At 40.4% G+C, this 23,222-nt stretch overlaps 2 protein-coding genes across 3 annotated transcripts; one reads left to right on the forward strand and one right to left on the reverse strand.

Moving 5' to 3' along the window:
• Positions 1 to 663: 663 nt before the first annotated feature.
• Positions 664 to 21,295, reverse strand: LOC120731278 (GRIP and coiled-coil domain-containing protein 2). Of its 2 annotated transcripts, XM_040028238.1 has the most exons (24): positions 21,084 to 21,295; positions 20,424 to 20,486; positions 20,092 to 20,176; positions 19,928 to 20,007; positions 19,733 to 19,837; positions 19,051 to 19,555; positions 17,074 to 18,932; positions 16,845 to 16,920; positions 16,612 to 16,712; positions 16,274 to 16,372; positions 14,312 to 14,431; positions 13,271 to 13,435; positions 12,974 to 13,078; positions 12,118 to 12,280; positions 11,601 to 11,701; positions 11,310 to 11,387; positions 11,078 to 11,215; positions 9,799 to 9,917; positions 9,131 to 9,307; positions 8,648 to 8,856; positions 6,691 to 6,918; positions 6,334 to 6,473; positions 3,656 to 3,857; positions 664 to 2,757 (listed from the first exon to the last, which is right to left on the reverse strand). In XM_040028238.1, the coding sequence occupies exons 1-24, from the start codon at positions 21,087 to 21,089 to the stop codon at positions 2,684 to 2,686; spliced, it is 4,998 nt and encodes a 1,665-aa protein (XP_039884172.1). In that variant the 5' UTR covers positions 21,090 to 21,295; the 3' UTR covers positions 664 to 2,683. The 2 variants fall into 2 exon arrangements, with proteins under 2 accessions (XP_039884172.1, XP_039884173.1); XM_040028239.1 differs by lacking the exons at positions 664 to 2,757; positions 3,656 to 3,857 and adding an exon at positions 5,247 to 5,959.
• tmem223 (transmembrane protein 223) lies at positions 4,200 to 5,133 on the forward strand. Its single transcript, XM_040028296.1, has one exon. It carries the CDS (start codon positions 4,227 to 4,229, stop codon positions 5,007 to 5,009), a length of 783 nt encoding a protein of 260 aa, XP_039884230.1. The 5' UTR covers positions 4,200 to 4,226; the 3' UTR covers positions 5,010 to 5,133.
• Positions 21,296 to 23,222: the final 1,927 nt, after the last annotated feature.

Raw genomic sequence — 23,222 nt, forward strand, 5'->3', positions numbered from 1 at the left:
TCATTATCTCACTATAATATAAATGAGACGGATGCCGAGAGCCGCTTTTACATCCGCTGCAGCTTTACGCTGGGCTGTATCTACACATCTGGTCAGCATTGATGGAAAATCTGACTTTCAGTTTGCCACCACTGGGAGGACTGTAACTACAGTTCAACATGGCGGGTGGGAGCCCTGAAAAAACATCACAGAATCCATCACATAACAGTAGCAGGCAGGGAGACGGGGCTAACAGCATGTTTACATTACTTACAGTAAAAGATGCAGGAGTTTGTCATTTCCTGTGCCGATTGCGTCATGATAATGCACCCACCATTTTTTTCCTTAAAAGGGAAACCCCTAGACCCTGCTCCCTCCTTCCAGAGGGATGAAGGACTTTCAGAGCAGCACATAGACTGGCTACTGAATCTGTTCAGATGCCCAGCAGTAACACCAAAAACAGGAGGATTATTAATGATGTAAATTAAGGTTCATCTTGTAGTTATCTGCTCTTTTTGATTTAATGTGCAAAACATGTCCATAAAAGTGCTTCCTCACCACATGCATGTCCTCAAAAAAAGAAAGAAAGAAATTTTTTTTAAAACATCTGGCTGCTGATTAGAAGCTGTAGATACAATGCTGCACTTCAAAAATCAATTATAAATAAAGGACACGGACTGAATGCAAAGCATGGAATCATTTTAATCTTTGTTAAGTCCTCTTTTTTTTTTACAGTTGTAAATACACCAGAAAAACATACAAACAATCACTGCCGTAGTCTTTCTTGAGTACGATTTTGCAGTTCGGGTAATCTCTCATAGCTTCTGCCCACGTCAAGCATCATAAATATAAAAGTCTAGATATAAATACAGTCCATTGTGGTGGGTGAATCACCAAAAGCTGCCAATAGGGGGAGAAAATAAACCGGTTAATAATTATTTTTATCACTGGTCAGCAGAAAACTATATTCATATGAGTAAGTATGTGTTTCACTGGGAGCGGGGTAGATATGAGGTGTTTTTCAAACTCAAAGCACAGGTCAAATGTCAGAATGTAAAATCAACAGCATCTATAGGTCTGATGAGGAGCCTTGCTCAAGGACACTTTTGCGAGGCAGATGTGCTTTCAGCAATGGAAACTGCAAGATGCAACAAATCTTTGTTAAGGTTCGGTGATTAAATTGCAACACAAATGACAAAACTATAAAACACTCCCATAAAAGAGAGACAAACTATTAAAATAATGGTCCAATATTAAAGTCGCAACTAATATTACAAACTATTACAGGGCACGATGAATCAGAACTCAAGACATGGAAACTGATAGTGCACCTGAGTTGAGTATGTGATGATTTAACGATAAAACTGTAAAACCAGCCTGGGGAAAAATGTTAAAAGTGTTCTATTATTGTCTGTTTTATAGACATATATGTATGGAAGTTTGGATTAAACACAAAAGAGTGTATGTGCAAATAAGCCCAGGCTTTATACTGCTTTAAACACTCATTTTCTTACACTCTTGGCTCTGTGTGATGTCAGTGAGGGGTGAAATCACTGATATGATCACAGGAGGTCCAACCTTTTGCTAGTGAGGGGCAGCCAATCAGAAAAAGAGGCTGTCTTAAAGGGAGTGAGAATCAAAAGTGGATGAAGGGCTGAATCAAAGCTCAGTATAAGACACAAGCATTTTTTTAAACCATGAAGTCTGAGAAACTACTCGAAAATAAAAATATACAGGTGGGAAGGAGCATAACAGGTCATCACAGTTCCTCACCAACAATCAGTAATGTTGAAGAGAACCTCAGACTTATAAACACGCATCCCAGTGCAACTGAAATGAGATTATGGCAGTTTAGCCCATGAACTACTGTAAATTACACACACGTTTCCCACAGCATACTGCGTTACACATCGCCTAATGCTTTCTTTACCTTCCAGGAAACAACCAAGTTAAAAGTAAAATCAGAGAATCTAATTTTTTGTGAATGAGGTTAATTTCAATACGGCAGAGACCAGTAGAATGGCTGACATGAAGGCAGTTCAATCACATTCAACAGCCTATAAGTTTTAGGTATACCTCTGAGAAAAGCTAAAATGTAAACCGTGTAAATCAAGCCCATCATAAAATGCAGGTAAAGTTGTCTTGAGAAGTAATTAAAGATCTATAAATCATATCAAGCAATAAACCAGCACACATTTCTTCCCCTTGATTAGGTTTCCTTTCACAATTCGTTTGTACCCTTTTGGATTCAAAAACACTGTGATCATCACATAACATACACTTAATTTATTATACCCATTCATTTTAGTAATGATGCTTTGTAATGCCTCACTGTGTAACCATTAAGTCCAGTAAATGTTTGGAATACATGTTTATAGCACACTGAAGGAAGACAGATATTCATCACAGTTATCAGTAAGGGACCCATGTAGCTATTGCACTGCAAACTCAAATTGTTATACATGTTGAATATTTTGGTTTTCTTCATCTTAATCGTACACTCCTCTTTATCTGATACATTCCTTGGTCCCATCTACTGCATCCCACCAAAGTTGTAAGTGCCCCCAGTTAACCTCCCAGTTGTCACCGTTTTAAAAGTGCAGCTTCAATGATGAGGACAGGTTTTCACATTAAAAATAAAGGCTCAGTAATAACGCCGACTTTGTGCTCCCAGTGTTTTCTTGGCTTTGATTTGTGGTCGGTTTTATCTGATCCCAGACCAGCTGTGGAGGTAGGAGGTCCAGCCTGAGCTCCGAGACCCAGACGCCTCCTCCTCACCTGCAGAGAGGAGACACAAGAACAGGTGGTTAGACATTAATGAGGTATTCTGGATGATATAACCTGCAGCACTTCAGAAAAGAGGAGATTAATTTAAAAAAAAGAAAAAGAAAAAAAGGGTTTTGTCTGAAGAAACAAAACAAAAAAAAAAAAAAAAAAAAAAAAAAAAAAAATCAAAGACAGGTTGTTGGTGTGTGTTTTCTATTATGACTCAGCATGAAAATCACTGTGACACTGCTCTGTACAAAACACAGCAGAGACAAATTCTTCCAGCGGGGCCGTGCGCTCCTGTAAGTGAATTGGAAATGGTTTCTTTTTCAGGGTGGAATACAGCATACACCTTTAATGACTTGGCAGTTTCACTTTACCATCATAAAATGAGAATAAATTATTTTCAGAAATCACCAAGGCTCAAGCCTGCCACGAGCTGGAAACTTGTGGAGAAATGTTTGTTGATATGTTTGGAAGTGTAAATGTGAGACTTTCAAACCTAAGACTACTGTGACAGCTGTCAAGCATGGTGGTGGTAGCATATATTAATATTAGTTGGAGTGTATGCATATATTTGAGTTTCCAAGTATAATTCTGGCCCTATGTGGATTGGAGAAAATCCAAGATAAGCTCAAACTTGTGCACCCAATTCTTGCTTTTAAATTAATTAAGAGAAATATACAGTACATTCATCCCTCACATTAACAAAAGAAAAATAAGAGCTCACATAAATCATTAAATGTCCAAAGTTCCCATGGAATTCTTTTCCATGAGGCGTGGATGCAAATTTCTGACCAAAAGGTTTCTACACTTTAAATCATACATAATAACCTTTTGAACAGGTTATGCGGTGAATAAGATTTTTCTTTTTATAAATGCATGCAAACAAGGTTTACCCATTGCATACCTTGTGCAATGGCAGACAATTTGCTTTTCTCCTCTGGGCTGAGCTGCAGCATGGTGTGGATGACGGGCAACAGAGCCTGCCTCTCGCTGCCGGATCGCAGGAAGATGAACTGCAGGAGGACGTTCTTCAGGTACTCCAGGTTGGCCACACTCTTCTCCCTCTCCTGGTTTCGCTCAAGACGGCGAACTTCACTCTTCAACAGCTAGGAGGTAGAACGTACAAGCGCTTTAAAATTTACAAAATCCAAGCGTCCCTTCGGCTAATGCTAAACGGCAGGAAAATAAGCTAATGCACAATAGATTGTCGAGTCCATTTCAGGTTTAAAAAATAGGAATATAGGAGGTCAGCTCAGAGTTTTTAGTGATTACTAGTATATCGAAGGGATAACATTAAATTTGGTCCACGCTACTTTCCGTAATCGAGCAACTTACGTCACATACAACAAGCATGGCGGCGTCCTCTTGTCTACTGAATATGAAGCGTTGAACGCGAGTACAACAGCGACTTTTAAACCCGGACTGCAGCAGTTCTTGTGCGAAATAGCTTAAAAAAACTACAGCGACAGACAAAGATGGGCTTCGAGCAGCTGCTGTGGTGTTACTCCAGGCGGTTTCGGTTCCGTAGCGTTCAGCTAAACCAGGTTGGAAACACGTCGTTGTCGGCGCACACTACGCCTCTCGGCAGCACGTCCTCCCGGTTTGGTGCTTCTCCCGGACTGTTGGGCGGCATATTTGCCCACACAGGCCCCCAGTTGGCCGTACGCCGGAGGATGTGCACCTCCACCCAGCCGCCCAGAGATGTCACCTTGTTCGAGCACGACAGGACCCGCTTCTTCCGGCTTCTCTCGATCTTCTGCGGCGGACAGTTCGTGTTCTGGACGTACTTGGCTCAATTCGCCTACACGGGGCTCAGAGACACGGGCGGCACTAAAGAGAAGGGGAGAACCAAGACGCCTAGCACTGCCACCACGGGTCTGGCGGGAATATGGAGCTTTGAGATGAACCTGGGTTCAAACACCTGGAGGTATGGTTTCACGCTGGGATGCCTGACAATAGGAGCAGGCATAGTGGTACTCGGGGCTCTGTTCTGTCGGCGCTCTGTCAGCAAAGTGGTTTTACACCAGGGTGGGAGGATGGTGACAGTCTGCACACAGTCACCTCTGGGACCAAGCCAAGGCAGGAGAATAACAGTCCCTCTGTCTCATGTAGCCTGCCACGCCCACAGACAGGAGACCACTTCCTTTATTCCTCTAAGGGTCAAAGGGCACAAGTTCTATTTTCTTCTGGACAAAGAGGGGACTGTGAACAACGCCAAGCTGTTTGATATTACCGTTGGTGCATACAGGCCACTTTAAACACAGCTGCCACACCTGAAATAGCAGTCTACAGGTGTGTGCTCACGTGGCTGCCACACTAATATATCAGTGTGTTTTTCATCTGATCTGTACAATCCGAATTAATTAAATGATTGACAACAAATACTTGGCTCATTTAGTTCATTACATTGAAAACCTCACGCTTTTGACTCAGTATTATTATATAAATTTCCAAGAATTTAATATTTGAAGTAATGAACTGGAATTTTTATGTATATTGCACATTTCTTTACGTGTAAATGCAGTGTGCTTTACCTAAAAATAAGAAATTTTATAGGCCGATTAAAATCAGCCCCCAGAGAAAACCCACAAAAGCCCTGGAAAAAACAGATCTCTGCAGGCCTGAATCCAGGACCTTCATGCTTTGAAGGTGATATATAGCCAGTACATGACCGCGCTACCCGAAAAAAAGACGGGCAACAGACAACACAAATATAAGCATGAGTAAAAATACAGATATTTATCAGGAGAGAAGAACAAACTGTTAGAAACAGTTACCTTTAACGACTTTCTTAACAATGCACAGATCAGTAGCACATACAAGCATGACTAATTCTAACAGTTTTTCCACCAATAACCTCCTAAATAAAAGCTTATAGTAAGTAAGAGAGTTGAGCCTGAATTACAGCAATTCTGTATGTGCCTTATAAAGTGCTAGAAACCAGAGAACAGACCTTTTCCTTTAATAACACTTAATAAATATGGCATATAAATAAATATGTAATAAAACCTATAATGTAAATATACTAATACAATACAAAATAACTTTAAAGATGATCTTTATAACTCAGAATGTATGTAAAATAAATACTTAAAGTTAATCTACTTTTGACTGCCTTCTTATCCTCAGCGGGTCGACACAGTGGATATCTGCACATGTTTGATTTGGCAGATTCTTTTTTAATTAAATGCTGAATGCCCAACCCAACCTGAAAGGGGAGGTAAATAAGAAAGTAATCAGATGGTTTAAAATTATGCCATTCCTTCAGCTAACAGTAGTAGTACAGCAAATGTAGGCAATGCGTTTGCTCTCAGTCTTGAAGAAACATCTTTCAGTGATTTTAATTGTATGTTTTTAAATCTTGCAAGTTGTTCGTTAATAAAGGGGATCATTCTCTTTGAGTTTTGTAACCAATGCTTAGGAGTAGGTCCTATTTATTATAGTGGATGTGTCATATAGTAGATTTGCTAAGTGCGCAGGGGAGGCAACTTTAAAATAGACAACTTGTCTGGGTTATTAGGTCTCTAATAATTATTTAGTTTTGAGCAACAAAATTGAGGATAATTGAGGAAGTATACATACAGTGATCTGCTCCATGAGAATAGCGTTGGTAGCCTCAGTTTCATGCAGCAGGCTGTTCATGTGCTCCATGCTGCGGGTGGTTGTGTTCAGCTTTTCACTTAACTCTTCTTTGGTTGGCTCCACTGTCCACACAAATGGCTCTAGAGATATAACAAATGCCACATACAGGAGGTGATATAATACATTAAACTCTGTCACTACACAAAGTCTGCATCTATTCTTTTCCCCCAAACATAGTCATTCATTGTTCATTGTAACGCTCATCATTATATCTTGTTGAATAGGTCACATATGCAGTCCTTTTGTAAACTGAATGTGCTTTTTTTTTTTTTTGTGGACCTCTGCTTTCAAACACACCTTGTTTGGGTTCTGGAGATGTGAGAAGCTGCTCCAGAGAGGGTAGGGATGTAGGAGCAGGGGAGAAGCTCTCAGTCTCAGTGGTCTCCATGCCCTCACCCTCCTCCCTGGCCATAGACTGCAGGTCGCTGAGGGCCACTGGTCCCACACCCGCCTGGTTCTGGTCAGTGTTTCTGCGCTGTGGATCTGATGCCAGCGGTTTACGGCTGGACTGGACAGCAACTGAATCTGAGTGGGTGTAAAAGGTTGGAAGAAGAAGATTTGTGTGGGTCTTCTGGGCACATCAATACATTCATATTGAACAAGAGAGAAGGAGGAGGTTGGATTCAAGATGTGTCAAACAAGAATTAAAAAAGAAAAAGAAAAAAAGACTTTCTGCTCATGGCCTTAAAATGTTTAAGTAAAATCCCTGGTGGAAAATAGTAAATAAATAAAGGAATTTAAAAGGGTTTCAATTGAAAGCAGCCTTCAAATCTTTTTTTAAGCATCTCTGGATTCTTATGTACAAACAAGTCCGATCACAGCAGCTGTGAGTTAGTGTCCTACTTCACTGTAACATGAGGGGGCACCAGACTACTCCAGGTCTTAACCAGTTCAGCTGGCATAAATGGTGACGTGGGAAGAGAAGGGTAGAGGGAAAAATGAGAAAACTTCAGAAGAATAGATTGTGATTAATGAACCTGAACTGATCCAAGAGGCCAGACTCGCTACCAATCCCCCTCACCTCGCCACCTCCCGTCAGGCTCTTTACTTCCCTTGTCATGTAGCCGACTGAGAGGAGCAAGAAGTCTACCTGCATACTGAACACGTTTCATAATAGTTCAAGTCCAGTAAACTCAAGAGCCCAACATATTTACCCAGTTCTAATCAACCAAATCATGACAACTGCCACTCAAAAGAGTGAAGCATACAGGAGTCCTGATTCAATAGTACATCAGGCTCTAATAGAAAGGTTTAAAGAAATCGATAAGGAAATAAAAGCATCTAATTTACAGGAAAATAAACACCCTGGGGATCATATGTATATCTGAAAAATACTGAGCAGTGTTTCTGCAAAGCCATCACAACAGCCTGCAACAGAGGGAACAGCTGGAAAGGCTTAAACACTGACTGATTTCTAATTTATAAAAGACTTTTTTATGTGTGTGTCTATGTGCTGCTTGAAGGTTTGGATAAAAGATTAGACAAAATATGACAAAAGGCATATATAAATGTTACATCTGATTTATTAAAGAAAAAAAATACGAGGCCAGTAGTTTTATCTCCCGTCTGTCCGATAGGGCAGTAACGCATTTAATCTGGCGTGAAATTGAAGCATAGTGGTAAAAAGTGGCTCAAATATGACTTCAAATTAAGGTTAATATTGGCTCCAGTATCGAGTTAATCCTTGCATCCATGTGTGAGCCACTAATGATGAGTCTCTCCAGATGCCACAGTGAGCCGTTTGCCACACTGAGAGGCGGGGATAGAGCTGAGGAACCTTGCCAACACCTGGCGTCCTCAAGTGACAGAGAAGACACACACACACACACACACACACACACACACACACACACACACACACACACACACACACACACACACACACACACACACACGCCTTTCCTAGTCACTACTGTGTGTGTTTCTGCTGTTTGACTCCAGCGGGCAGCTGTGTGGGAGGTGATGAATGAGCTCTCAATGCTGCTCTTCTGATAAACACACTGATGCCCTCTTCATGGTTTTCTTTCTGACTCACATCACTCCACTCATGTAGGAGAAGTGCAAGCACCATGGAAAACTAAAGCACTTGATGATTTCATTGATCTCTATATACCATACCTTTCATGTACTCCTTGAGTCTATTGCTGTCTGCTCTTTAGTAAAAGATAAAAATGTTACCTCACCTATTTGCTCTGTTACCTCTTGTAGGGAATCAGGTATTGGCTCAAGTTTACAACCCCACCCCCATGCTTACTGTTCTGGCTCTGCAGGGTAAAGAGCTGCTCCTCGACACGAGTCAGCTGGCCCTGCAAGGTCTCTACAGTGGCCCGGTGGTCATCCTGCAGCTTCCTCAGCTGCTCCCTGTAGGTCTGCCGCTGGGCCTCAACCTGGGAAGACAGGTCAGCCTGGGCCTGGGACAGGTCTGACCGCAGGGTCACGTTCTCTGACTGCAATGACAAAAGCCTGTAGGTGGACAGAGCAGGAAGAGAGTTTAGAAAGTGCTCCTTTAGGAGCGAATCAATATGAAATGCTACAGGTAAGTAAAAAAAATAATAAATAAAAATGGCGCAATCAGGTGTTCTCAGCATGTGCGATTATGTCTCCTGATTGCAAAATCAAATGCAAGGATGAACAGCTGAAAAGGCTAAAATGTGCTGCGTATCAACAACGTGACAGTACAATGAATTCCTGCCAAGACAAGATTAAAGAACAACATAAAAAATAAAAGTGTGTTCACCTCTCACGGAGCTCAGCTTCCTTGCTTACAGTTTCCTGAAGGATTTTATTGTGTCTCTCCAGAAGAGTGTCATGCTCAGTTTGGAGCTGCTGCAGCTCTGCTGCGCTGCTCTGGAGACTCTGCTGGCTCTCCACCAGTCGCGTCCTCAGCTGTTCCACCTGAGAGACCAACTGCTCCCTGAAAAACACACCACACGTTACTCTTACAGTGATATTTTCTTTTAGAAGGATGTAAATGAATGTAAATTATTTCTCATGTGGGATTTCTTGTAGGTTATACCGTGTCTTCAATAATTCAGCTTTGGTCATTGTAAGTACACGGTGTTTGTGTTCAAAATCAATTATGTGCTATGCATTTTGACATTTTGCATGTTATTTAAGTTTTCTTGATCACATCTGAACAACACTATCTTTCCTAACCCTAACTCTGGGTGTACTTTGAGTTTTTCATGTGTTTAAAAGTCTCACATGGAGAGAGAAGCTCTAGAACAGCATCCTTAATCAATGCAGTAAGATTTGAATTCCTCTAATGTAAAGCCAACTGAATGTGTTACCATTAATTTCACATGCAATGATCTGCATCACACAGTCCACCACTGGTTACATACATTTAACAGCTGTCTGTTATTACAGTCTTTGTAGACTTCTATCATTCTTGCATGCCTTTACCTCTCTAGTTTGCCAGAGTCTACTTCATTCTGGGTCGTCTTGCTCTTCTGCTGCTTGAGAACATTGTGGACTCGCACCTTGTAACTCTCAAACTCCTTGGTTGTTGCCTCAAGCTCAACCTGGAATCAATACAAAAGGTTAACAAGACGTATACGATTAAAAGACGATTGACTTTCTAATATATTGTTGGTGAACAAATTTATTTTAGTGAGTTTTGTTAGAAAATCTAATAAAGAAAACTTTTGTTGTCTCTCACACATTTACAAAAATTGAGATTTCAATACCACAGCTTACATAAAACCAGTTTTTCACTGGATGAACAATGATGAACACTGTCTTTTACAGAAAGAAAGCAATAACTGAACTTAAATTGCTCTAGGCAAACAACCCATTCACAAACCTCTCTTACTGTCTAAAAATGTAAAGGGGAAAAAGTAAAGACTGAGCCAGAGGTGGCAGCAGCTGACTAAAGCATTTATTTTACTGTCAGTCTTGGATGTCACCAAGCATTGGAGATTACAGGTAAATCAAGGTCAGATAGATAGATGGTTGGTCGGGTATTTACCAGAAAGGACTAGTTTGCAGGTTTTTGTTTCCTGTTGCAGGAATCTATGGTTATAAAGACTTACAGTTTCTAGATGTAATTACAGAAGTTTCTGTAAAGCTGTTTATCTGATCTGAGCCAAAGAATCTTCCTCCATTGACTTCAGATTAGTAGTATGACCTCAGTTAAATTCAATTTATTCAAATCAAATACATTTATTTGATTTATATAGCGCCAAATCACAACAACAGTTTCTACACAATACATATAAGATATAAGATATAAGGTAAGGTAAGACCTTAACATATTCTTAAAATAATCAATAAAGTTAAAAACGTCATGCATAAATACATTACCCAGTTCTCGTTTGTGTTATACATATAGTGGAATTTGTTTTTTTTCAGTGTTGGTGACCCAAAAATGAATAATTAAAAGTTTTTACCTTGAGCACTTTTCAAAAATTCTACATACTACAAAGATTTGAGGATTAATCAAAAATAATTCAGATATTAATAATGGAAGTACTAATTAGTTGCAGACTCATATAACACTACTGAGCCTGAGCTGTAGAAGCCTTCGATTAATTTAATCAAAGCTGGACGGGTCTGACGTAGCTACAGCACCTCAAAATTAACAGTTAAGGTGTCCTTGAACAACTTCGGTGTCGTTATGGTTGAGTTATTATAGCGTAAACTGTCAATTCAACTGTTACAAGTGAAAAGTCAACACACGCACCTTGGCAGTGTCTCTTTCCTGCTGCAGACTCTGTATGCGTTGCTGCAGAGAGCTGCTGGTTCTCTGTTGTTGCTCCAACGCAGACTTCAGCTGCTCCTGCAGGCGATGGCGCTCGGCTGTCAGGTCACACACCTCAATCTAAATTCACAAACACAGGCTTTATTAAGTGCCACAGGTATGAAACAAATGGGTTTCTACAGTTTATTGAAAGGGATAGTGCTAGGTGTGTTACCTTAGAGCTTTCTAGCTGCTGCTGGTTAGCCTCCAGCTCTCCTTTCAGAGAGGCCTGCAGCACCATGAGTGAGCTTTCCTGCAAACATGCACACGGAATATTTAAATACATACAACCAAATAGGAAAGCACACAAATGACTAAGAATTCCCAATAACTTCAAGGCCCCCCTCCACAGTCATGTCCACACATGGCTGCATAACACTATTTACATTCATCAAGAAGCAACATTACACACATTCATAAGAAATCCTTGGGGACACACCTCAAATACACACAGACACACACAGACCTGTTTCTTGGCATCAGCCAGGTCCTTCTTGGTCTTCACCAGCAGCTGTTTTATCTTAGCGTTTTTCTCCTCCCCCTGGTCCAGCTGGGACTTCAAAGACTCTGATGACACAATTGCACATTTGAATGGGCATGTGCACACACACAAACAGCATAATTTCTGAACTGCAGTCTTCTTATTTTTCTAGTATTTTGCTGTCATTATGGAGCTTGACAGCATGAAGCAACTAAAAACAAGGAGGAAGGAAAAAAACAAGCTCTAACATTTCCTAAATAATGATCCTACTGATCCCATGTACTGGCACACAGATACACAGGGCTATGCAAAAGTAATAGATGTTTCAGGTCAGTGAAAGCAGGTGTGTGCTGCTAATATAGAACATAAATAAAACTGAAGTTTTGCTTTCACCGAGTAAAATTTCAATTAAAGATCATTATACGGTGCAACATTAAATACATTTGGATTGTATTATTCTGTGTGCCAGTCATTGAGTGTAAACCTGAACTTGTTATCATACCAATTTCCTGTTTGAGGACTTCTTCCTTCAGGTTGAGGCTGTTTATCTGACCCTTTAGCTCCTCAACACACTCATCTTTTTCTGATAGTTTGGTGTTGAGTTCTTTAACCAGACGTTCATAGTCGGCCATCTCCATGTCCAACAGAGAGCTCTGCTGTGCTTCCTGCAGGGAGAATCAACGTATTACAGCTTTAAACGGAGCACAGCTAAGACTCATCTTCAAGTCCATTTATCTGAAACTCTGGATTTCCTCCTCTCTACATTTAATTGAATTATGCTGAATATATTGTGCAGTTAGTATTTTTGAAACTTGGACAGCTGAAGAAAGTGGATGAAATAATCTACACACACATTGTTTTCTTAAAGAAAAGTAAGGATCTGACTTTTTAAAGTCCTAAAATCTAGTTAAATTAAATAATTACAATCACAACCACACAATACAATCCCTCATCTTCCTTAAATTACCATTGAACTAACATCTACATATTTCTGCTGCACTTAAAACATGCTTGTTTACTGATCTAAAACTGCCAAAATGAGATTAAAAAAAAACCTTTATAAGCATTTAATTGTCTTTCTACTATCAGTATCAACCTGAAAAATCCAATCTTTGTGTTCACATGACGTAGGCAGACCTCCTGGCAGCTTTCATGTACACGTCTATACTATGTAGGTCTCCACTAATGGAAAAGTAACAGCGGTCCCTGTACTGTGGGCTAGAATTACTCTCCTTCTCTTCATCAGGTGCTGCTGTAGCTGCAGGCCGGCCATCACCAGCTCAGTCGCTTGACTGGATCGGCCCTCTGAGACGCGCTAGTGTCTGAGAAGCACTTGTGTGTTATTTGTGTGTGTGTACCTTGCGTAGCTGCTCCAGCTCCTGGGCAGTCTGCTGAGACTGCTGCTGCTGCTTGCGGAGCTGGGCTGTCAGCTCTTCTGCCTCCTTCATGGCAGATGACAAATCCTAGAGAGGCAAGCAAATGCACATGGCGGGGGGTGGGGGTGGGGGGGGGGTATATTTAAATGTAATACAGATTACATATTATAAAAATAAATTCACTGTGCATGGCTGTTTTTATGATTATTTGAAAAAAATAAAACAGAGTAGTTGCTTGCACAAAAGAGGGAGATGACATCCATCTCTCTTCATTTCTACCTTTATCTTTTGCTCTTTTATTGATCTCTCAGCCAGCAGGTCTCTTTCCAAATTTGCTGACTGCCTTTGCATCTCCTGATTCTTGGTCTCTAACTGTTTCAATGTGCTCCTCGTGGTTTCCATACCAGCCAGAAGGTCCTCCTTCTCGCTGCTCAGTGTCTCACTCTGAAAACAAAAAAAAGACTTGTTTATTGCCGCTGTCAGGTGAGTGTGCAGTGATACTCTTGAGGAAATCTGGTGTATTCTCATTTGATTTATTGCTCATAATCTGTCAGCTTTAGTGACTCTACAGTGTGAACTTCATTCTGGTTTCAGTTTACTGTGTCAGTTAAGAACCGCAGGAAACAAAAAGGATGATTTACAAAGAGGAAAGCTGTCTTACATATTTTGTAGTCAACATTCTCATTTATAAATACACCAGTTGGCACGTGACATCCAAAAAAATAAAAATAAAAAAATCATTCATGCAAATCTGACAGTAGCAGGCTCTATGGGCTTCCTGTGCAGCAGCTCTCTCCCATCATCTGTCAGCCAAACAGTGAAACTATGATTGGTAAACAGAGATGCCCAGACGTACTCTGAGATCACCGACTAGCTCCAGTCTTCGCGCTTCCCCTGAGATCCATGAGCGCACACAAGACTAAGCCTGTGCTTCAGAAAATGGTGTTTCAGTACTGCACGCAGCAGATGGAAGCTACAGCCCGCTCCATTTACCTGCCTCTTTTTCTCTCATTGGAGAGAAACAGTTATGAGCTTGGGGAAAAGAGTACATATAAAAACAATTTCTCCCTAGCTCACCCAGTCACATCTGATGGGCTATTTGTGGGCGCCGGGCTGTCAGATATAGCTGGGTAAAGTGTTGTCGGCTAAAACGACTCCCTCTAAATCATACAGAAACTGAATTATGGGGTAAGTATTGAAGAAATGTATTACTGGACAAAATCCCCTGCTTTGATTTAGTGGAGGCCGAGAGTTTGTGTGTGTGTGTGTGTGTGTGTGTGTGTGTTGTCGTGCATGAGACTGAATGTGTGTCTGTGTTACCTGCGTGACAGCACTGCTGAGTCGTTTGGTCAGCTCAGCAATCTGTCTCTCTGCCGCCTCCACCTTCTCCCTCTCCTTATCCAGTTGCTCTGTCTGCTTGTCGTAATCTATCTGCAGGTTCTAAACACAAAACACACACACGCACGCACACAAACAAGTCTTCAATATTCATTACTGGAAACCTGATGAACAGCTCAGTGAAGGTAAACACTATGCATCTCAGTTATCGGCTGCATTTACATTTGAACGTGGGACAAATCTCTCATTAGACACAACACAGTGGTTTTATTCTTTAATGGAGACACAGTCATAAAGCAAAGTGCAATCTGGGGGCTGTTTATGAAGACCACTGGGAGCAATGTCTCACACAAAGTCTTTTTTTAAAGTGAGCGTGCCTCTACTTGCCAATTAGAAAGATTTTTGTATTAGTAATGCATGAAACTAATTAAATGCACAATGGAATCTGTCAAGTTTATTTTGCTTTAATTCATGCTATGCTTTTATTTTGATGAAAAGCTAATGACATAAAAAGGTCCATGCGAAGCAGTAACATCTGATACACCCGGATACAAACCTAATAGTTCTGCCAATTTCAAACAGCCATTGAGAAAAAGAGCCACAGTGTAAACATACTTCACTGCGGCGTCTCTGTTCTGACACGTCTGACATCATAATCCCGAGAGGAAAACAAACGTTTTTCCACTTGGAAATTTCAGTTTCATGAAAGTCCCACTACAGGATCCTAGTGTCTTCAAGTAATATAGACAGTATCTAACATGTAAACAACAGATGCCTTACTTACACCCTTTATCTTAACTGTTTGGAAGTCAGGCCTATTAGAAACAGTGCAGGATTCTTCTTGCAGGTACTGTAGCAAGAACATGTTTGTGAAGCCTGCCCAATTACAAGTATTTCTCCAGTGCTGGCTTATAAAATGTGCCTAAAAATTACTCTTATAGACAAACAGCCTGCAATGCAAATCATTACAGTGTAAAACTGTATATGTGTTATTACTTTATTTAAATGCTGTTTTTCAATCATTTTGATCAGTATCAAATTAAAAATTAAAGACTAGGGGGAACCAGGGATTGAACCACCAACCTTCCAATCAATAGATGACCCTATTTTATAAGCAGGAAAGTCAGAAATCCCAGTAACTCCAAAGTGCACCTATATTTCATTAGAAACTTCTCCAGAAAATAAGCCAAAGATTTTCTTTCTCTAGTGAATTATGCTTGTTAACTGATTGAATCAATGGTGCTGTATTAATGGAGTCAACCTTGAAAGATTATCCCTCAGCTTCACTGTCAGGTAAATTACTCAGAAACAAGCAGAATCACTATGCATGTTAAAATATATATTCTCACTACGTAACACGCTAAAATCTAGAGCTTGTTGGTGAGCTGATAAATTAAACTTTGAACCAAAATATGTTGAGGGTACTGCATCCAATGAGAAAGAAAAACGTGGCTTCCTGGAGTTATAACGCTCTACTTATATAAGAAAATACAAATTTCTGCTTTGCATTTACTTGTGAAAGTATGGGCTGTTTTAAAAAGTTTGCTGAATTCGAGTGTGATGCTGTAACAGGATGCTGTCTTAGATATTCTATGATCCACTTTGAAATACTGCCACTGAGAACGTTAGTGTTTAGGAAGTGTCAGACCAAATATAGTTACAGAGCAGGTTTGTCGAATGCAGAGATACTGAGTTACTTCAGTAGCTGCAGAGCTCCAAACCTCCTCTGGGATTAAAATCAGCACAAAAACTGTGGGCCAGGAGCTTCGTGCCATGGTTTTCATGGCATTAAACTCCCGTAGGCATTAATATGTAGTTGTCCCAGACTTTTACGTTTGTATAGTAAGAAGACAAAACTGTGATAATTCACATACTTTGTGCACTACTTCATGCAAACTATTTTCCTTTGTATGCTACAAGTCTTTTCCAACCCAAGATTCCTACCTTGTAGCCTTCAGCACCATGGATGATATCTTTCATAGAGCTGTTCACTTTCTCCCTCTCTGCTTTCAGTGATTCTATTTCCTCCTTCAGGGTTATAACCTGAAAAACAAACAAACAAAAAACCCCACCGAGCATTCATTTACTGGCAAAAAATATACTGATTATTCATGTTTACATGGATCTGTAAAACAAGAGAAGGTTGTGGAGTTCTCCTAAGGATCAGTATGGAGTGCAAGTTTTCTACCACAATGTTTGCTATTTAGAGAAATCTAAAGCTTTTCATTATAGCCTTATTGTCTGTGTTGGTAAATGATAACATTCTTCATTCTTCACAGTACCTCTTTCTTACTGGCGTCCAGCTCCTTCTTTGCTTTGACAGCGACTGCCTTGATTTTATTCATTTTCTCGTCCTTTTCTTTTTTTTCTTTCTCCAAAAGAGCTGCAGGAAGTTAAAACAAAGAAGAATATGATTCATCAAAAGTCCGGGAAAGTATCTTTGGTTCTTTTCTGCATGATAACGTGTAGATTAGATTGCTTTTATAAATAGCATGAAGAGAAATCATCTTCACACCTATTTTCTCTGCAGTCTCATTCGATTTATTCTCCTCAGAGGACGCAGACTGTTCTGGAGACTCCTGAGAGGGTGACTGAGGAAAAAGAGAGAATGTTAGAAAGAGCACAAAAACAAATTGTCATAGTAACAGTTCTTTTTCCCCTCACAGATGCATTAGTGCTAGTGTGGAGAAGCACTTACTCTCCGCATTTGCAGAAAATAAACACACATCATGTGCTCCACTCACCTGGATAGAAGCCATTTCGGTCCTCAGCTGCGATATGAGTGAATCCTTTTCTGTCAGCTGCTCTTTGAGCTCTCTGCTCTTTTTCTCCATGAACTCCACCTTTCTCACTATTTCCTCCCTCTCTTCCTCCTCCTTGGTCATGAGAGAAATTTGAGCTTGCAGTTTCTCATTCTCCTCGATGATCTTCTCATTGACTGATTTCATATCCTGCAGGTCTTTCTGGAGACCCTCAGTATCTTTCACCACCTCCTCTATGTTGGTTCTCAACATGTTTCTTTCTTGTTCCAGGTCTTTGATGTGGGCCTTGAGCTCTGTTTGCACCTCCTCAAATGTTCTCTCCCCTTGAGCTTCTTCAAGGCTGCTTCTCAACAGGGCCCTCTCCTTCTCCAGCTCATCAACCCGTGCTTGGAGGTCTTTGACTTCTTTCATGGACTCTTGGAGTTCTTCACCCAGATTTTCCTCCATTACTCCAAGAAAACCAGAGATTCGTTCTGCCTCTGTTTTCATTGAATTCAGCCTTGCTTCTTGTTCTTGCTTTTCAGATGTCTCCTGGTTCAGCTGAGCTTCCAGGGCTGCTAGCTTAGAGTCTAAGAGCTCCCTCTCTTCCTGAGCTTTGGAAAGCCTTGAGAGAGCCTCTTCCATTTTCTGCTGGAGATCAGACTTTTCAGTGTAAAGCTCTTTTATAGTCAGCTCTAAAGTGGAAACTGTCTTTTCAGATCTCACAAACTCCTCTTTTAGGCTTCCCTCTAACTTTTCTCTCTCCTCGTTTAAACGTTTCACTTTATCCTCAGTTTCTGTTTTCAGGCTTTTCAGCTCCGTCTCTTTTTCCTCTCTTAGCAAAAGCACCTCCTTTTCTTTCTCCTCCTGTAGCCTCTGGATTTCTTTTGTTCTCTCATTATTGAGCTTTTGCATTTCCTCTTCTTTGATCTTCAGCAGGTGTTGCATTTTGTCTCGCTCTTCAGTCAGTGTTTCGACCCTTTTGTTCAGATCTTGAGTCATGTTCTCCTTTATCTCTAGCTGGGATATGATCTCCTCATTCTGCCTAGTAACGTCCTCCAACGACTGTTTCACTTCGCAGGCTGAAGACATTTGCTCTTCACCTTGAGAGCTCTCAAGCTTCAGTTTCAGGTCTTGCATATCCCCCATCAGAGCATTCTTCTCATCTGTAGCTTCTCTCACCTTCTCCAGCAGTTCATCCCTCTCCTTGTTGAGCTGTTCCACCTTCTCATTAAGGTCTCGTATATTATTAGCTGCCTGTTCCTTCATGGCTTTGTACTGTACGATAAAATCATTTGTCTTCTCTCCCAATTCTGTCTCAAAACTCTGAAGTATGCCCCTCATATGGTGGCACTCGGCCTGGGCAGAGTCTCGCTCTTTGGTTAAGGCCTCACATTTTGTCCTCAGCTCCTGGTTTAGTTTCTGCTGCTCCTCCTCTGGACTCTGAGAGTTTTGCTCTTTGGCTAGACTGGTCACAGACTCTTCAGCTTCTCTGAGGACACCTTGCTGATCAGGATCTTGGGTCACTGAAGCTTCAGCAGAAGCACTGTCCTTGAGCATCTGCAGCTCATTAATTTTGAACTCCAGTTCTTCTCTTTCCATTTGAAACTCTTCTTTAACCCTCTCCAGCTCTGCCTCGAGCTCACCCTTCACATTACTAAGCAGGGTCATCTCATCCTGTAACATGGTGTTCTGGGCTTGAACATCATCCAGTGTCGCTTTTAGTCTTCCCGTCTCTGTCTCCTCTCCATCACCATGGCTCGAGTCACCCTGACTGCAGCCAGACAGCTCCAGCATTTTGGCGATCCCCGAACCACGGGCAGCTTCTTCATCTTCCTCCTGCACATCCTGCAGGTAGCTATCTGGAAATATAACAGTAATATTTTGATTTAATTGAAACTGAATTTAAAGAAAAAAAAGGAAAACACAATATTAATACTTTGATACCAGAACAGACTTAACTAAAAAGAGCTTTTTTACCTTTGAGTGCAAGCTGCTCAGTTAGCTCCTCTTGGAGCAACAAGAGACGTTCCCTCTCAATCTCGTAGTCCTCTTCTAGAGTCCTCATTTCCTCTTCGTGCTGCAGACTCTTCTGAGCCAGCTCCTCCTTCAAGTTCTCCACCTCTTGCTGGGCCAGTGTCAACTCCTTTTGGTGGTTCTCCTGGATCTCAAGAACCTCCTGAGAATTTCGCTCTTGCATTGTTTGCAGTTCAGCTCGAAGGGTCTCCAGCTGAGCTTCTAAGCAACGTCGGACTTCCTCTGCACTCTCTTTTGCACTAGCAAGATCTGCTTGGCGCTCCCTCTCTCTTTCACTCTCCCGTTCTCTGTCACGCTCCTCTCGCTCTTTTAGTAATTTCTGGAAATGAGACACCTCTTCTTGGTGTTTGCTGGTGCACTCCTCAATGCTGCTCTCTAGGGCTTTGATCTTCTTTTGGTGCTCTTCTATCGCCCGGTCAAACTCACCTTGCAGCGCTGCCAGATCATCCTGCAACAAATAGCATATGTGTTTTAAGAAGATCTGGTTACAATAACAAAATACATTTATTAGACTGCATAAATGTCAAAGTGTGTTCAAATAAACCCGTTTGAGTTTCTCTGAACACAAACCTGAATGTGTAATCAGGCTTACACATCATACAGCGGTGTGAGTGTTATCTTTCACCTTGGCTTGCTGTTTAGTCTTCTCTAGTTCTTTACGAGACACTGCAAGACTTTGCTGAGTTTCCGCCTTTTCCAGCAGCACCACATCCATCCTCTCAGTCAGCTCCTGTTACACACAAATAAACAATTCACGTAACGCAGTATGAAAATGAAGTACTGCATGTTAACAGAAGAAGCTTTTAGCAAACATGCAAACCTGTATCAAAGAGTCATCTGAACTGCTGTTGTTGCTGCTTTTGGATTGCTGTTTCAGGGCTTCAACTTCTTTTTCCAAATCTAAGAAGACAAATAAACAAACTCATGACATAAACTTGTATAGTACTGGCACAACACAAACACAGGATGAATGTGTAATGATACCTGTACATCTGCTCTTCATCTTCTGCATGGCAGCTACCTGCTTTTTTGCATACTTGATGAGATCATCTTTAGAGAGCGTGTCCAGCTTAAAATAAGACACAAAGTTAAAAGGAGGCTAAAATATCTTTACCAAAACATCTCTAACAAAACAGAAAAAAATCCAGCTGAAGAGTGTTGATACATATAACTCTTATGTGTAAGTCGTAACAGTATGCAGGACAGTAATGACAAATTAAAGGAACAGAATAGGTTGAATTCTCTGGGCATCAAAGGGGGCTGTCAAGGCTTTCCTATAATTTCTCACAAGCCTGTAGACAGCTGAAGTACAGTACCTTTGACTTGGGTGTGCTTGCTGCTGATGGAGTCGCAGACTCAGCTCTGGTACCACCAGGGTCCTTTTTTTTTTAATAAAAGAAAAATATGAAAAAATGTTTTGTTTTTATGATCAACTCCAGATTTATTCCACAAAGGTCGCATAATATTTCCTTTGAATTTTACTTTAATGTCCTTTTTTACCAAAAGTCTACCTCTGGTGGCGTACGTTTACAACATTTTATGATTAATTACGGACTTATTGTCAATTCGGCAAAGAAACTAAGCAGAAATTTTTTTACTGAAACTGCGTAAGCAAAGTTAGTTAAGTATCACCAGGTAACGTCTCGATATTAAGCACATTTAAAATTCATGGTTGTTACAGTAGGACTACTGCAGGTGACTTTTACTGTTACCAGCACAGTTCATCGTGATAATTAACTATGCATTACAACAACAGCTATTAAGAAACAGACGCACATACATACATACACACACACACACACACACACACACACACACACACACACACACACACACACATATATATACATATATATATATATATATATATATATATATATATATATATATATATACATACATTGCTAACCTCGAGGTACACATCATTACTATCTGTGAGACTAGCTAACGCTAACCCCTCCACAATGATCATTTACCTCCATCCCAGCTTTTCGGACTTTTTACTGCTTCTCAATCGTCTGACAAGCTCAGAGAGATTGCCGGGAACCTGACCGGACAAAGTCGAATCGATTTCCAAAGTATTTTACGATTCGTCACAGACTAAACACGGAAAACATCTCTTCTGTTATGGTTTTGAGTTAACAAGCTAAAGCACACACTTCCGCATTCGTCAACCAGGTGACGTCGGTATAGTTGACGTCACAACTTTAAACACAGACACCGGCAATCACCAATAATTTAACATTGAAGAAAAAAGTTAACTATCTATTTTCAACGTAAAGACAACAAACGATGTATTATTGATACATTTCTAACTGTTACATTGTTTCTAAGTTGTGATGATTAGTACTTTGAGTCTTATAAATTCATAACAAATAAAAACATGTCAGCAGCTAAACTTTATAACGAACTGCCCCCCATATGCCTTAATAATAATAATAATAATAATTTACATAAAATGTTTGAAGCACTTAATTCAAATTAAATTTAGTTTAAAAAAAAGAAAAGAAAAAAGAGCATAACAGTAGTATAAGTTATACTGATCCTGGCTGATCATTGTTCATTTGCTATGTTCATATTTAATTTATTTATATCTAATTACATTATTTACCAACTGGAATTTGAGTTTCTCCATCTCACTTTCACCAGCTCAGCACATCTGTCTTTTAAATCAGAGCCTTTTGCATTCTCTGAGTTGTGCACAGACTGAATTCCTGTTCACTTTCACCTGTTAGATACAAACAGCTCGGATTTTTAAAATGTGGAAAAGGCAAAAACTGAAAATAATTTAGGTAATAACTTAATTACATACTGATTATGGTAAATAGTTTTAAATGGCTACATAGATGTGATGTCTATCTGGGTATGTTATATGGCAGCAAAACCTGTAGTTAAGTGCTGGCCTGATGTCTGGCCTGCGGCAGGTACTTTCAGCATTTAATAAATTATTAACAGAATTTAGTATTATGGTCAAGAAAGATTTTATTCCACTGTAAAAGTAAAATACAACTGCTGTTTATTATACACATATGCTATATCAAAGCCACTCGATCTAGCTGTAGGGTGAACAGATACCAACAAACTACATGAGGCAAAGTGTATGTTTGCATGGGACAAGGCAGGACGGGGTAGAATCAAATTTTGATATATAACTTAAGAGATTAAGACAAGGAAACTATGCAGGTCATAAGTTTGGGATTTGGAAAATACAGGGATATTCTGTTATATTTATTTAAATTAAATGGTTCAGACTTTTATTGATGGGCTTTCTGCCATCCTGTATTTGGCTTTTGTATTGCAACATCTGTTTAAACAGTTTACAGTTATTTCATCTGCTGTTCTCTCTGTTAATCATCTTTGGGTTTCACGGACCATCCATAGATTTGCAAATCTCTTTTTTTAGACACATTTTTGTTTTTACTGAAACCATTTGTTCTGCAGTCCCACTAAAGAGGAATACCTTATCAACCTATAGAAAACACATGCCAGTAAGACAAATTTAAAAAACAAAAACAAAAAGCATGACTGCATAAGAAATATTCAGGAAGAAATAGGCAATATAGAGTGTGGAGTCAAAGGCTATAGGAGTTGGGTGCATACTATAGCTGAGATCCTAAAAAAGAGAGACTTTTTTTTACTGTGTGTGCAAGCCATAAAATCACCCCAAAGCTGTCTGATACTACAATGATATTTTTGGGACTGCTATAGAGAGGTTGGGAGGTATCTGCCCTCCTGCTGACATCAGGGCTGTCATAAACCCAGTGGAGAGCCTAGCTCTGTTTCAGTATTCCAATCACGCGAGGTCCAGTTTTATCTGTTGAATATGGAGAGCGTCTGTTTTGACACAAGTGATAGAAGCACTGACGGAAGCAACTTAGCAAGATGCCTCTCATCCTGACAAGGCTGAGATGCTCCGAGCAGGGGGGTGCAGAGACTCTGCCGACTCCCTGTCTCATCTGGAAGAGACCCATCTCTACCTTCCACCCCGCCTGGGTCAAACACATCCATCCATCACAGCAACTCCCTTGTTTTCTCCCAGGGCATGGAGCAGTATTTTGCTGCCATTTTTCTCCCCCCACTCGTGGCCGTCAGTCAGGGATGGCTTTGCCGTAATA

Source organism: Simochromis diagramma, unplaced genomic scaffold (genome assembly GCF_900408965.1).
Source record: "Simochromis diagramma unplaced genomic scaffold, fSimDia1.1 OVJJ01000343.1, whole genome shotgun sequence".
Taxonomy (NCBI): domain Eukaryota; kingdom Metazoa; phylum Chordata; class Actinopteri; order Cichliformes; family Cichlidae; genus Simochromis; species Simochromis diagramma.

What these genes read in the sequence shown, in the direction of transcription:
- tmem223 (XM_040028296.1), top strand. Translation starts at nt 4,227, where the DNA reads ATGGGCTTCGAGCAGCTGCTGTGGTGTTACTCCAGGCGGTTTCGGTTC.
- LOC120731278 (XM_040028238.1), bottom strand. An exon ending in TGAGACTGCAGAGAAAATAG is followed by an intron (nt 16,713 to 16,844) that starts GTGTGAAGATGA and finishes AACTTCCTGCAG; the next exon opens with CTCTTTTGGAGAAAGAAAAA. An exon ending in AGTCCTCAAACAGGAAATTG is followed by an intron (nt 11,702 to 12,117) that starts GTATGATAACAA and finishes TTGTGTCATCAG; the next exon opens with AGTCTTTGAAGTCCCAGCTG.